Source organism: Budorcas taxicolor, chromosome 10 (genome assembly GCF_023091745.1).
Source record: "Budorcas taxicolor isolate Tak-1 chromosome 10, Takin1.1, whole genome shotgun sequence".
Lineage (NCBI taxonomy): Eukaryota > Metazoa > Chordata > Mammalia > Artiodactyla > Bovidae > Budorcas > Budorcas taxicolor.
The window spans coordinates 52202435-52215108 of NC_068919.1; the positions used below are offsets into that span (position 1 = coordinate 52202435).

Sequence of the window (12674 nt, forward strand, 5' to 3'; positions counted from 1 at the left end):
CATTTTCACCCATGAAATTAACCAGAGACAGTGATTGTATCTGGAGAAGGCAATGGCAAGTCACTCCATTACTCTTGCCTAGAAAATCCCATGGATGAAGGAGCCTGGTAGGCTGCAGTCCATGGGGTCTCTAAGGGTTGGACACGACTGAGCGACTTCACTTTCACTTTGCACTTTCATGCATTGGAGAAGGAAATGGCAACCCACTCCAGTGTTCTTGCCTGGAGAATCCCAGGGATGGGGGATCCTGGTGGGCTGCTGTCTATGGGGTCACGCAGAGTCAGACATGACTGAAGCGACTTAGCAGTGATTGTATCAGTTAGGAATTACATTTGGATAGCTAACAGAATCCCAGTGGAACAGAGGACACAGAAGCTTAGACAGATGAGTTTACTTTTCTTTCAGACAACATGAAGTACTGAGCTAGGCAACCCAGGGCTGGTGTGGTAGCTCCATGATCATAAAGAACCAAGGTTCCTTCTATGTTTCTGCTATGCCATTTAGAGCATGTGTTAGCTCGTTGGCAAGATAGCTGGCAGACTTTCAGTCATCAGATAGTCTTATTAAGAAATCCAGATAAACAGGCCCCCCTCCACCCTCCACCAACAAGAAAAAGCTCAGAGAAATCCATTTTGGCCAAAGTTTGAAGAAGAAATCTGAAGGGGTAGACATATAAGCTGTTACAGTTCAGGTTGATGGTTTCAGACTTTCTTTAAAGGCTAAGAGAAAATAGTGAACACTTACCATTAAGAAAAGTTTTTCCAGTATATGAGACCCTCCCAAACCAGAGACCTAGTGTGCCAAGGTCTGTCTAAACTGCTGAGACTGGATCAAGATAACAGAGGACCCCCTTCTTACCACTTCCTGGCTAGCAAGCAGGAGCCACCAAGAAGAGAGATGTGCTGCTGGGAAGGAGATCAGTATGGAGAGACCCTCTGACATGCAGGAACCCAGGGAAGGCCCAAAGCTAAGGGTGAGTCAGGAATGTTGAGAGAAGCTCTCTGGAAAACCAACCCCCAACATAAGCACAAGATAACAGGAGAGAAATTTGAAGATACTGTGCACTGAAGATAACGTTTAAATCCAGTTTAATTCCTGACTCTACAAACTGAGCCTCCTACATTAATGGTAGGAGAATGGATATGCTTATTACCAGGCATAAATATGACTTAACTTAGTCTTTCCTGTCTTATACAAGATGTCTGTCATTCAAAAAGTATGACACACATCTGCATAAAAAGTACAAAAAAATATAAAAAGTATATTAAGATGAAGCAATCAACAGAACAAAATTCATATGACCCAGGTGGTAAAACTATCAGAAAAAGTTAAATACTATAATTAATATATTAAAGTCTCTAAAGGAAAAGATAGACAATATATGTGAGAAGATGAGTACTTTTAGGTGAGAAGATGGAAACTAACAGCTAATGGAAATACTAAATACAAACAAAATGGTAATGAACATGAAGAATGCCTTTGACAGGCTCATCAGAGGACTTAATGCAACTGAGGAATGAGTTAGTAAGTCTGAAGATGTAAAAATAAAAATTACCTAAACTGAAACACAAAAAAAGATTGGATGAAGGAAAAATAGAGCATTTGAGAGCTTTGAGACAATATCAAATGGTCTAACATATGTGGTAATGTATATATTGTGGATTTCCATACCTAAAAGTAAAAGTATGATAATAGCAGAAAAGATGGGATGGAGGAATTGACATTAAACTGTTTTAAGGTTTACACATGACAAGTGAAGCAGAATTACAATATCTGAGTATTTAAATATATATATTTATAGTAAATCATAGAGAAATCACTAAAAAATTAGAGGTATAAACAATAAGCTGATAATGAAAATAAAATGGCATCACAAAAAATAAACAAAAAGAAGAAAGAAAAAGAGAAAAATGAATATATAACAGATACAACAAATATTTTTAAACTTGCAGAATTGTAGATATCAATCCATACATACCCATGCTGCTGCTGCTGCTGCTAAGTCACTTTAGTCGTGTCCGACTCTGCGACCCCATAGACGGCAGCCCGCCAGGCTCCCCTGTCCCTGGGATTCTCCAGGCAAGAACACTGGAGTGGGTTGCCATTTCCTTCTCCAACGCATGAAAGTGCAAAGTGAAAGAAGTTGCTCAGTCGTGCCAACTCTTAGCGACCCGATGGACTGCGGCCCACCAGGCTCCTCTGTCCATGGGATTTTCCAGGCAAGAGTGCTGGGGTGGGGTGCCATTGCCTTCTCCGATACATAACCATAAAGCTATGTAAATGTAAATAGTATAAACATACCAATTAAAGGATGGTGATTGTCAGATTGAATAAAAAAGCAGCACCCAATGATATGCTATCTACAGACAATCCAATTTAAATATAAAAGATTAAAAGTAAAAGCATGGAGAAAGATACATTATATAAACATTAAAACTGGTGTGCCTATTTTAATATCAAAAAGACTTCAGAAAAAAGAATATTACCAGAGATAAAGAGGGTCATTTTAAAATGGTAATGTCAAAATGTTTTTAGGACCTCATGATCTTAAAGATGTATACATCTAACAATAGAGCTTTAAAATATATGTAGCAAAAAAAAAAAAAAGAACTGAAAAGAGAAATAAGCAAATTCACAGTTATTCTGGGCTACTTCAACACTCCTCTCAGCAATTGATAAAGCATTTATCAACTGATAAAGCAATTACTGAGAGGAGTGTTGAGGATATAGAAAGCTTGAACAGCATTCCCAGTCATCTTGAACAGTATTCTCAGTCACCTTGACCTTGTTGAACACCTCACCCCAAACACCAGATTACGTATTCTTTTCAAGAACATATGAAACATTCACCAGAACAGACTATATTCTGAACAATAAAACAAACCTCAATTAAAAAGATTTGAAGTCATACAAAGTATGTTCTCTGACCATAATGGAGTTAAACCAGAAATCAATAACAAAAAGACATCTGGACAATCTGAACTGTTGAGAAAGTCTACAAAACGCTCTTAAACAATTCATGGGTCAAAGAAGTCTTTGACTATTTTTAATTGAAGAATTGAGAATCACAACACATCAAAATCTGGGGGAGGCAGCTAAAGCTAGGCTTAGAGGGAATTATAAGTTATACATTCATATTTGAAAGAAGATGGTCCTTTATTTTTTGGCATGTGGGATCTTAGATCCCTGACCAGGGATTGAATCCTTACCCCCTATGATGGAAACTGAGTTTTAACCCCAGTGTGTGTGTCTTAGTCACTCAATCGTGTCCAACTCTTTGCGATCCTATGGATTGTAGCCCACCAGACTCCTCTGTCCGTGGAATTCTCCAGGCAAGAATACTGGAGCAAGTAGCCATTCCCTTCCCTAGGGGATCTTCCCAACCCAAGAATCAAACCCAGGTCTTTGGAATTGCAGGCAGATTCTTTACTGTCTGAACCACCAGGGAAACCCTTTAAAACTCTGACCTCCAGAGAATTCCCAAGAAGGATAGTCTTAAAAATTTAAGTTTTCACCTTATGAAACTATAAAATTAAGAGCAAACTAAGCCCAAAACAAACAGAGAAGAAAATGATAGTAAGAGCAGAAAAGAATGGACTTGTAAATTTAAAAAAATAGAAATGATAAAACCAAAATTTGCTCTTTGAAAATATAAATAAAATTGAGTTATAGCTGGTAGAGCTTTCTCCTGTGTGCATAACAGCAATACAATTTCAATACTTTATTCATTTAACAAATATTTATTTATCACTTACTATATGCCAAGTATTATTTTAAATGCTTGGAGAACACCAGTGTTCAAAATAACAACAACAACAACAAATTTTTGGAGAGTACTCGGTGAAGTTGTTAGAATAATGGGATTAAATGCAAACAGTAGTTGCATCCTGATTTCAAAATGTTTTGTACTGTACACACCCTCTCAATGGTTTTACTTTTGTAATAACTGAGTTTATAAGACTCCCAAAAGACAGAAACATAGTGTTCTCCCTACACACACACATTCACTCACACTCACATAAGTCCTCTTTTGATGTTAGAGAACAACTTGAGTTTAAGGTGAGGTCTGAGACAGTGAGACAGTGCACTAAATCGTGTCCGACTGTTGCAACCCCATGGACTGTAGCCTGCCAGGCTCCCCTGTCTATGGGGTTCTCCAGGTAAGAATACTGGAGTGAGCTGCCATTTCCTTCTCCAGGGTCAGGTCGAAAAGCCTATTAAGATTATCTATTTGCTATTCATCTCTGCATTTCAGTTTGGGAGGTTTCTATTGCTATATGTTCTAGCTCACCGATTCTCTTTTCAGTGGTGTCCACTCTACTGATATCCTATTAAAGGCATTCTTCATTATTACAGTGTATTTGATTTCTACAATTTCCTTTGGATTCTGAAGAGTTTTCATTTCTCTGTTTAAATTACTCTTTCATTTGTATGTTGTCTGCTTTTTCTGTCAGATCCTTTAGTTTATTAATCATGCTGCTGCTGCTGCTAAGTTGCTTCAGTCATGTCTGACTCTGTGTGACCCCATAGATGGCAGCCTGCCAGGCTCCCCTGTCCCTGGGATTCTCCAGGCAAGAATACTGAAGTAGGTTGCCATTTCCTTCTCCAATGCATGAAAGTGAGAAGTAAAAGTGAAGTCGCTCAGTCGTGTCCGACTCTTCGCGACCCCATGGACTGCAGCCTACCAGGCTCCTCCATCCATGGGATTTTCCAGGCAAGAGTACTGGAGTGGGGTGCCATTGCCTTATTTTAAATTCTTGTTTAATCCCAAATGTGTGTGATGGCTGAGTCTAATTCTGATGCTTACTTTGCTTTTCAGAGTGTACTTTCCCTTCCCTCTTAACAGTCTACCATTAGCCTTCTAATTTTTTGTTGAAAGCTGGACATGGTATATTGGGTAACAGGGAATGAGGTAAACAGGGCTTTGGAGTGCGGTTTCTTTATTATATGGCTATGAGTTAGACTGTGTTTAATTTTGCTATAGCTGTAGGTTCCAGAGGCTTCAAATTCCTCTCATGTGTTTGTCTCATGTTGTCTTTGGATTCCCTACAAATCCATTGTTAGACAGAGGGAGTGTTTTCATGTATTTGTGAGGAGGATGGCCATCTTCCCATCTTAATCCCCTGCCATCTTCTGTCTCCCAGAGTGAGTGTTTTGGAGGACTTCAGCTGCAGTCGGCTGTTATACACTGGAGCATTGTTGGTGTGGTGATAAAATGTGGGAAAGGGGAAGCATTCTATGATTTTATGATTAAATCTTTCAGTAGAGCTGTGTCCCTGGGCTATGACCTTCACAAATATTTCTTAGATCCCATTTTGTCCACTTAGATGAGACAGGAAGGCTGGAGGAGGCTGGAGGCAGAGAGATATCCTTGCCCCAGGTGAAATAAGGTGCTGGTGAAATCTTTTCCTCTGGAAAGTAGGTCTTTATTGCAGAGAAGGCTCTAGACATATTTCCAGAGGGTTGAATAGTAAACTGTGAAATGCTTCTTCTTCTCAATCCCCTGTTGGAGCCATGGGAGGCCATTCTTGGTTTTTCATTGTGAGAACCTGCTGAGATTACTGGAGGCAAAACCTATGGAAGTGTGGGGACCTCTCTCATACTGCAGTCCCCACTAGTTTCACTGACATTAATTCATACTCAGTCTCTAGAAATCCATAAAAATTAAAATTTAATTATTCCTAATTCATGGCTTCAGGGGCTCCTGGTCCAGATAAGCAGGTCTTGACTGTGACTCTCTGTATTTACCTCTCCAGATTTCAGGGTGGTGGGTTGCCCTTTGACCTCAGCTGTATGATGAATGCAAGAAAAGTCATTAGTTTCAAGTTTACCCAGCTTTATGTGGTAGTCAGGAGGGAAGTGAAAACTTCCAAGTTTTTATATTTTGGAGCTTAAACTACTATTTAAGCAGACATTGCAACACAAGATGGACTTAAATTTGATAACACAGACTAAGCCAAGTTCACAGACTGCTGCTGCTGCTGCTGCTGCTGCTGTCACTTTAGTCGTGTCCGACTGTGTGCGACCCCATAGGCGGCAGCCCACTAGGCTCCCCCGTCCCTGGGATTCTCCAGGCAAGAACGCTCGAGTGGGTTGCCATTTCCTTCTCCAATGCATGAAAGTGCAAAGTGAAAGTGAAGTCGCTCAGTCGTGTCCGACTCTTCACGACCGTATGGACTGCAGCCCACCAGGCTTCTCCGTCCATGGGATTTTCCAGGCAAGAGTACTGGAGTGGGGTGCTATCGCCTTCTCCGAGTTCACACTCTAACTACCTTAAATTTTTTTTTAATTTTAGTTTTGACAAGATTTCTATAAATGTCATCTCTAAAATCAATGTATTTGACTGATTTCTCTGACCCATTCCTGTTCTTAAGTTCTTCCATTTAAAACGGACTTCACTGTCTTAACTTGCCAGTAAAATAAACATGACCAACATCCTGCCATTATATATCTACTCTCTTTTTGGTTCCTGGAATGAGATCCATGTGGCCCATGTCTTTATTCCTTCAGGTTACCAGCAGCTTCTGTGGGCCACCCACAGTGGTTATTAATCAATAATTATGCACCGTGACGGTGCCTCCCATTGGTGAGGACGTAGGCGGTCATCAGCCCTGTACAACATGCAGTGAGGTTGAAATATGTTCTGTGTAAGGAAAGTGCCTTTGGTCTCATGTCTTACAGAGGTGCTTAGTTGCTCAGTTGTGTCCGACTCTTTGTGACCCCAGCGACTGTAGCCCACCAGGTTCCTATATCCATGAGGATTCTCCAGGCAAGAATACTGGAGTGGGTTGCCATGCCCTCCTCCCGGGGATCTTCCCAACCCGGGGGTTGAACCCAGATCTCCCGCATTATCTTACATAGGAGTTTTGCCGTATTTCTCAGTAAACAGTTTCTATATTTCAACTTGGTTCCAAACTCCACTAAGCCCACACTTCGTCCCTTGAGGGGAAACTTGGGCTCCTAACAGACTGCAAAGGCTTTGCACCATGATACATTTGGAACTCCCGCCTGCCTCCTTTAAACCTATGGTGTAGCCCTTCTGCCAGCCTCTCAAGAAACTCAGTAGTGAATGGGTACTGCTGCATCCAATGGGAAGCGACGACATTGCTCGTAGTCAAAGTTCGGGCGGGCACTCTTCGGTGGCGGTTGCTGGGAAACCGCGTAGATACCAGAGAGCCCTGCTGGTGTTTAGGTTTGCCGCTGGCGGTAGTAGCCGCCCAAGAGGGAGAAGGGCGGTTTCGTCTGCCGAGATGGTAAGCATGCCGAAACTACTCTGTTGTCTATTGATTTAATTCTAGTTTAGAGCCAGCCTGCTTCTAAAAAAGGATTTGAAGTGCCTAATCTGAGAATTAAAAGGGAAAACCGTAAATCTCAGAGACCTCAGGTGCTGCTGTTTAAGCGACGCGCGTGCTGGCTGTCGCCCACCCCCGCCCCGCCCTTCATTAGATCTGCCCGGCAAAAAATTTTGCTTCCCACGTTTCTGGAAATTTGGGAGATGTTTAAGAACTGCTGAACAAATGAGTGGAAATAAAGCTCCAGGAGAGAGCAAATGAATAAATAGCGGGTTGACTTATTTAATGTGTATTAGAAAAACGTGAGCAGCTTTTGAACCGCACTTCACGGCCAAGGGGGAAACAGTAGAGGATGGAATGAGGATAGTGGTAGAGAGCTGGGTATGTAGAACTCACCTGCGCGTCTTAGCATTCTAATATGGCTGTTTATTGGCTGAGGAAACTTGAGTCAAGTTGCTTTAACTTTCCATGCCTCATCTATAAGATGGGGAACACAAATAGTACCTGCTTCATTAATACATCTTAAAAAATTTTTTTTGATCTACCACATTGCTTTTTTGTTATGTCTCTGAATTTGGAGAGGAAGCCAAACGCCTTTCGTTTATTACAGTTTCATTTGTTTCTGGGGCTACATCAATGTATTGTTACAAATTAGATCCTGGAATACCAAAGTATGCTTTTTGTTTGTTTGTTTTGTTTTCCCTTCTCCATTTTAGGCTTCCGAAAGGAGTACTTTCAGCTTCAGTGAAAGGCATCAGAAATTAGTAGATACAAACTATTGCAAAAAATTGCATGTCGAGGCACTACAAAGGCTACAGAATCAAACCAGGGACCAAATGGTGCAGAATGAGAATGATGACCGGGCTGAGCGCAAAAGGTTCCTCAGATTATTACAGGATGAACAATTTGAGTTGGATATGGAAGAGGCCATTCAAAAGGTAAGTTTTACTATTCATTCTCACATCATTTTTCTCTTCATTTTCTCTTTGGAAACAATGAAAGCCAACTGTTAATACTGGAATGGAGCGGATAGGATAAACATCAGGCAAAGGATGCCTCCCTGTGAGTCAGCCCAGTGTAGTGGTAAAAAGCTGGGGTTTTGCAGCTAGTGTGCCTTTGAGTCCTGGTACTGGATATGTTAGCTATGGAACCTTGCTTTTACTAAGTGAGTTGCTTTTACTTTGTCTGCCTCCTTGAGAAAATAAGAATAATAATAGTACCTACATCATAGGATTGTTTTAATAATCAGTTAGTACTATTTTAATAATTAATACAGGCAAAGCTCTTAGAATAGTGCCTGGAAGAGTAAGCACTCAGGAATTTTTTTCCTTAAATGTGAAATCTCTAATTACTGACTTCCATGCTTTAAATCTAGTTCTGTTGCCTTCCATAAAATTCTAAAGACAAAAATTTAAGAACACCTGTTTTGAATTTACAGATATTAAACATGTATTTTAAGTGGTAGAAAATGAACACGTATATTAGCTGTGAATTTACTTTGTCTGGAACTTCTCTGGCAGTCCAATGATTTAGACTCCATGCCAGGAATGTAGGGAACATGGATTTGATCCCTGGTTGGGGAACTAGGATGCCACAAAATGCTGCCGAAAAAGAAAGAAAGAAAGAAAGAGTTACAGTGTAATACGTAAGTATGTAACAACTAAAGTTTGGAGACAGCTTTTGAGTGGAAATTTCTGAATATTTTAAGGGATGAGGGAGGTAGAAAAAGGGAAACCAACAAGAAAATAAGGAGTTCTTATAAATGTGAAAAAGTTATCTAATATTTATGTATTCTTTTAGTGTCTGCTGTATGGTCAACATTTAGTAAGATATCAGTTCAGTTCAGTCGCTCAGTCGTGTCCGACTCTTTGCAACCCCATGAATCGCAGCACGCCAGGCCTCCCTGTCCATCACCAACTCCCGGAGTTCACTCAGACTCGCGTCCATCGAGTCAGCAATGCCATCCAGCCATCTCATCCTCTGTCGTCCCCTTGTCCTCCTGCCCCCAATCCCTCCCAGCCTCAGAGTCTTTTCCAGTGAGTCAACTCTTCCCATGAGGTGGCCAAAGTACTGGAGTTTCAGCTTTAGCATCATTCCCTCCAAAGAAATCCCAGGGCTGATTTCCTTCAGAATGGACTGGTTGGATCTCCTTGCAGTCCAAGGGACTCTCAAGAGTCTTCTCCAACACCACAGTTCAAAAGCATCAATTCTTCGGTGCTCAGCCTTCTTCACAGTCCAACTCTCACATCCATACATGACCACTGGAAAAACCATAGCCTTGAGTAGATGGACCTTTGTTGGCAAAGTAAAGTCTGCTTTTCAATATGCTGTCTAGGTTGGTCATAACTTTTCTTCCAAGAAGTAAGCGTCTTTTAATTTCATGGCTGCAGTCACCATCTGCAGTGATTTTGGAGCCCCAAAAAACAAAGTCTGACCCCGTTTCCACTGTTTCCCCATCTATTTCCCATGAAGTGATGGGACTGGATGCCATGATCTTGGTTTTCTGAATGTTGAGCTTTAAGCCAACTTTTTCACTCTCTACTTTCACTTTCATCAAGAGGCTTTTTAGTTCCTCTTCACTTTCTGCCATAAGGGTGGTGTCATCTGCATATCTGAGGTTATTGATATTTCTATATTGTAAGATATAGGGAATGGCAAAAACAAGTTTTAAAAGTGGTATTCATCCTTCTGAGTTTCAAATTTCAGAAGCTTAGACATGACTTTTTAACCCTGGGCAAGAATATTCTTAGGGATTAGATTTTTTCCCCCATTTTTATTCTTATTTTTTCTTTAGTTTTTAAGAAAATCCCAGGTATTGTATCAAGTCTCTCTTGCATACTTCAGTATACATCTTATAAAATATGGATTTTTTTAAACATAGCAGCATAATGCCACTATCTTACCTAATAAAATTATCAATAAATAAATTCTAGGCATCATTTAATACCATTCCATAGTCAAATTTCTGATTGTGTTAAAACACAGATTTTACAATTCAGTCAAGATCCAAACAAGGTTCATACAGTATATTTGGTTATGTCGGATCCCTCTTAATCTAAAACAGCCCTTCCCTTGTACTTTATTTCTTTAACTTCATGCTTTTAACTTGTTTTTAACATGTGTTTAACTTGCTCAGTCAGTTGTTTAATAGGATATCCCACTTTCTGTATTTATTTGTTTGCTTTCTCAATAGTTCCTTTACTTTGTTCCTCTATCTCTTATATTTCCTTTAAATGAAAGTTAGCCCTAAAGGCGTGATTAGATTTCAGTTTAGTTGCTCAGTGTTGTCCGACTCTTTGTGACCCCATGGACTGTAGCACACCAGGCTTCCCTGTCAATCACCAACTCGTGGAGCTTGCTCAAACTCATATCAACCATCTCATAATAAATTTATGTACAACTTTTTGGCAGTCACGCTATGGCGGTGCTATCCTTGATCTTGTAATCCACTGCTGCTGCTGCTGCTAAGTCGCTTCAGTTGTGTCCGACTCTGTGCGACCCCATAGACGGTAGCCTACGAGGCTCCCCTGTCCCTGGGATTCTCCAGGCAAGAACACTGGAGTGGGTTGCCATTTCCTTCTCCAATGCATGAAAGTGCAAAGTGAAAGTGAAGTCGCTCAGTTGTGTCAGACTCTTAGCGACCCCATGGACTGCAGCCTACCAGGCTCCTCCGCCCATGGGATTTTCCAGGCAAGAGTACTGGAGTGGGGTGCCATTGCCTTCTCTGCGTAATCCACTAGCTGGTGCTAATGTTGATCAGTGGATTTAGAGAGACAGCCTAGTTCCTCTGTTGTAAAGATCCCCACCAAACTTGAATCTGTGGTTTTACCAATGAATCTTTTTTCTTTATTAGGGGTTGCAAAACACTGATTTTTAAATTTTGTTGTTTAAAAACAACAACAAAGGGTAATTTAGTACCCTGAAATACAGTTTTTACTTGAAAGAGAGATCAATAGTTAATTATCAGAGTAAGAATTGATATCCTAGTTACTTCCATTGGTGTATGCCTGTGTTGTTTTTTAAAATTTTGTTTTCTTTAGCTTTGGACTTTTTCTCTTTTATAAAATTATCTCTATGGACTCATGGATCTCTTTTTAAAATTATCTCTATGGACTCATGGGTCTTTATATACTTGATTTAATTGTATTTATTTTTCATTTTCATGCTCAAATTGTCTTACCTTTGGCCAGTGGATGCCTTTTTGTTGCTCTGTGTCCTTTTGACAAGACTTCCGTAATCTGTGGTAGCTTCCTTGCTCTTTGTCAGAGCAAAATGTTACAGCCTAGGGATGGTTAATTTTATGTGTCAACTGGACTGGGCCATGGGGTGCCCAGATATTTGGTCAAACATTATTTTGGGTGTTTTAAATGTTTTAACATTTAAATTAGTAAACTGGGTAAAGCAGATTTTCCCCCTAGCATGGGTGAGCTTCATCCAATCAGTGAAGGCCTGACTAGAACAAAAAAGCCAAGTGAGAGGAAATTCCTCCTCCCTGATTGCCTTCCAGCTGGATTATTCACATTTTTCCTGTCTTCACACTTGGACTGAAATATCAGCTCAAGTCTCAAGCCTAAAATCTTTCTGACAGGAGCTATACCACTGGCTCTCTGGCCTTTGAACTTAGACTAAAACTAAACCAACTGGGTGTCCTCATCCAGCTTTCCAGTTCACCCTGCAGGTCTTGGGACTTGCCCATTTCCAAAACTGCTTGGGCTGATTCCCTATTATATTGTTTCTGTTTCTCTGGAAAACTAATAAAAGGCTCATCTTATAAATTTCTTTATTTGCACCTGGAATTGGCCATTGTACTAAGGAATTCTGTTATTTTTTAGTGGAAATAATATTTAGAGACAAGTTGGGTTTAGATATGCTTATTATTCTTGGGTGTTAGATGTGCTTATTATTGTATTGGTTCCAGGTGTTTTCAGCAGATAGAACTTGGGAATAGGTGTATTTTTAACTTTCTGAGATGAAGTTAGGCTTATGGAATAGTTGCAAAAATAGTATTAAAAAATCCTATATCCCCTTAACTTGAGTTCCCTTTATGTTAACATCTAACATAATCATAGGACAATTATCAAAATGAAGAAATTAGCCTTGGCACAATACTGTTAACTGAATTGTGAGATTTATTCAGATTTCATCAGTTTTTCCACTGACATCTTTTTTTGTGTTCCAAGATCACAAGTTTCATTTAGTTGTCAGGTCTCTTTGGTCTCTACCAATCTTAGTGTCCTCCATTCTATGAGAATTCCTCCCTTTTTCTTGCCTTTCCTGACCTTGACTATTTTGAATACTGTAGTTTTTTTTGTTACGTTAGTTTTTCTGTTGCTGTGTATCAAATTACCACAAACTTTACAGCTGAAAACAACACTCCTTTGT

At 40.1% G+C, this 12674-nt stretch overlaps 1 protein-coding gene across 1 annotated transcript in view; it reads left to right on the forward strand.

Annotated features, from left to right (window-relative positions):
- The first annotated feature begins 7088 nt into the window (after window positions 1-7088).
- Window positions 7089-12674, forward strand: part of MNS1 (meiosis specific nuclear structural 1) — a 90439-nt gene continuing 84853 nt past the window's right edge. The window contains exons 1-2 of the mRNA XM_052647365.1: window positions 7089-7253; window positions 8009-8230. Of these exons, the coding sequence (XP_052503325.1) occupies window positions 7089-7253; window positions 8009-8230 (387 nt within the window). The remainder of the gene's footprint in view (window positions 7254-8008; window positions 8231-12674) is intronic.